The sequence below is a fragment of the Aureococcus anophagefferens genome, assembly GCF_000186865.1.
Source record: "Aureococcus anophagefferens unplaced genomic scaffold AURANscaffold_1340, whole genome shotgun sequence".
NCBI classification, from domain to species: domain Eukaryota; class Pelagophyceae; order Pelagomonadales; family Pelagomonadaceae; genus Aureococcus; species Aureococcus anophagefferens.
In genome coordinates this window covers 1-1,618 of record NW_008706367.1, presented here as the reverse complement: position 1 = coordinate 1,618, position 1,618 = coordinate 1, and the positions used below count along the sequence as shown (strand labels likewise).

General features: G+C 73.4%; 1 protein-coding gene across 1 annotated transcript; it reads left to right on the top strand.

The window, feature by feature from the left end:
- Positions 1 to 332: 332 nt before the first annotated feature.
- AURANDRAFT_35600 (hypothetical protein) lies at positions 333 to 1,319 on the top strand (the record flags this gene model as incomplete). Its single annotated transcript, XM_009045066.1, has 1 exon — positions 333 to 1,319. One exon carries the CDS (start codon positions 333 to 335, stop codon positions 1,317 to 1,319), a length of 987 nt encoding a protein of 328 aa, XP_009043314.1.
- Between the last annotated feature and the right edge of the window lie 299 nt (positions 1,320 to 1,618).

The following is a 1,618-nucleotide window of genomic DNA, read 5'->3' as shown; positions in this document are numbered from 1 at the left end:
GCGCGGCGCGGACGGCTGCGCGCGCGGAATCATGCGAGCGACGCCGACGCACCGAGAAGGACTGCTTCACGGCCGCCGTCTTGCCGGCGGGCGGCGACGACGTCATCGGCGCCGCGCCGGGCCGCCGCCGCTGAACCGCTTCGCGCGGCAGCGATGCGCGGCGGGGCGTATGGCTCCGGCGCCGCGCCGACGCGCCGCGCTGGCGGCCGGCGCGGTGGCAGCGGCGGCGGCGACGGCGGAAAGTCCCCTGTGCCCACAAGTGGGGCTGCCTCTCGACGAGGCATCGTGCTTCATGAATTCAGCTTTAGCGCGTGAGTCTTCGGTCACCATCGATGGACGAGACCCTTGCTGCTCACGTGCGGACCCTGCAGCGTGGCGATGATGTGCGCGCGGTCCGCGCCGCGCAAGCGCTTTCTGATCTATCCTGCGCGAGCGACGATAACGATGCCTTGATCGTGGCGGCCGGCGCGATCCCGCCGCTCGTCGCCCTCCTGCGCAACTGGAACAACGAAGTCAAGAAGTGGGCCACGCGCGCGCTGGTGAACCTCACCTCGGGCAACGGCTACCATGTCGCGGCTCAGCCGATCGTGGATGCCGGGGGCATCGCGCCGCTCGTCGAGCTGCTGCGGGACGGCAGCGACGGCGCCAAGGAGCAGGCCGCGCGCGCGCTGGCGAACCTCGCGGACAATGGCGGCGACGCGGCTCAGTCGATCGTGGATGCCGGGGGCATCGCGCCGCTCGTCGAGCTGCTGCGGGACGGCAGCGACGGCGGCAAGGAGCAGGCCGCGCGCGCGCTGGCGAACCTCGCGTGGAACGGCGACGACATCGCGCCTCAGTCGATCGTGGATGCCGGGGGCATCGCGCCGCTCGTCGAGCTGCTGCGGGACGGTAGCGACGACGGCAAGAAGCGGGCCGCGCGCGCGCTGAGGAATCTGTCGTCCGCCGACGACGCTTACGATGCCATGATCGCAGAGGCCGGCGCCATCGAACCACTCGTCGAGCTCGAGCGCAACGGCAGCGACGATGCCAAGGAGTACGCCACGGACGCGCTGGACAACCTCGCCCACAACGACGACCTCGTGCGCCCCATCTCGGCGGCGCGGCGCCGCGTCGCGCCCGCCGTCGAGCCGACCACCGCCGCGATGGCGAACCTCGCGGCGTGCATCGTCTGCCAGGACGCCGCGCGGTCCGTCGCCTTCCTCCCCTGCGAGCACGCGTGCTTCTGCACGTCCTGCGCCGCGTCCCACCGGGCGACGTCCGCCCGGTGCCCCATCTGCCGGACGGCCATCACCGGCTCCGCCGCCTTCCGCCTCGCCTAAGCGACCGAGTAAGGTCCAGACCACTCTAGGGCGGCGGCGGCGGCCCCTCGTACACCGGCGGCGCCCCGCCCCCGTCGCGGCCGCGCTTCTTCGCGAGGGCCTTGGCGGCCTGCGCGTCCTCGTCGTCGGAGAACTCCTGCTGGTGGTCCGGGAGCTCCTCGTCGTAGACGTTGGACGCGTCGCAGCCGCGCGACGACAGCTCCTCGGGGCGCACGAAGGCGACGCGGTCCGCGGGCGCGAAGACGTCGCGGCCCGCGGGGTCCCGCGCGGCGACGGCGTCCGCGTCGGCGGCGTCGCGG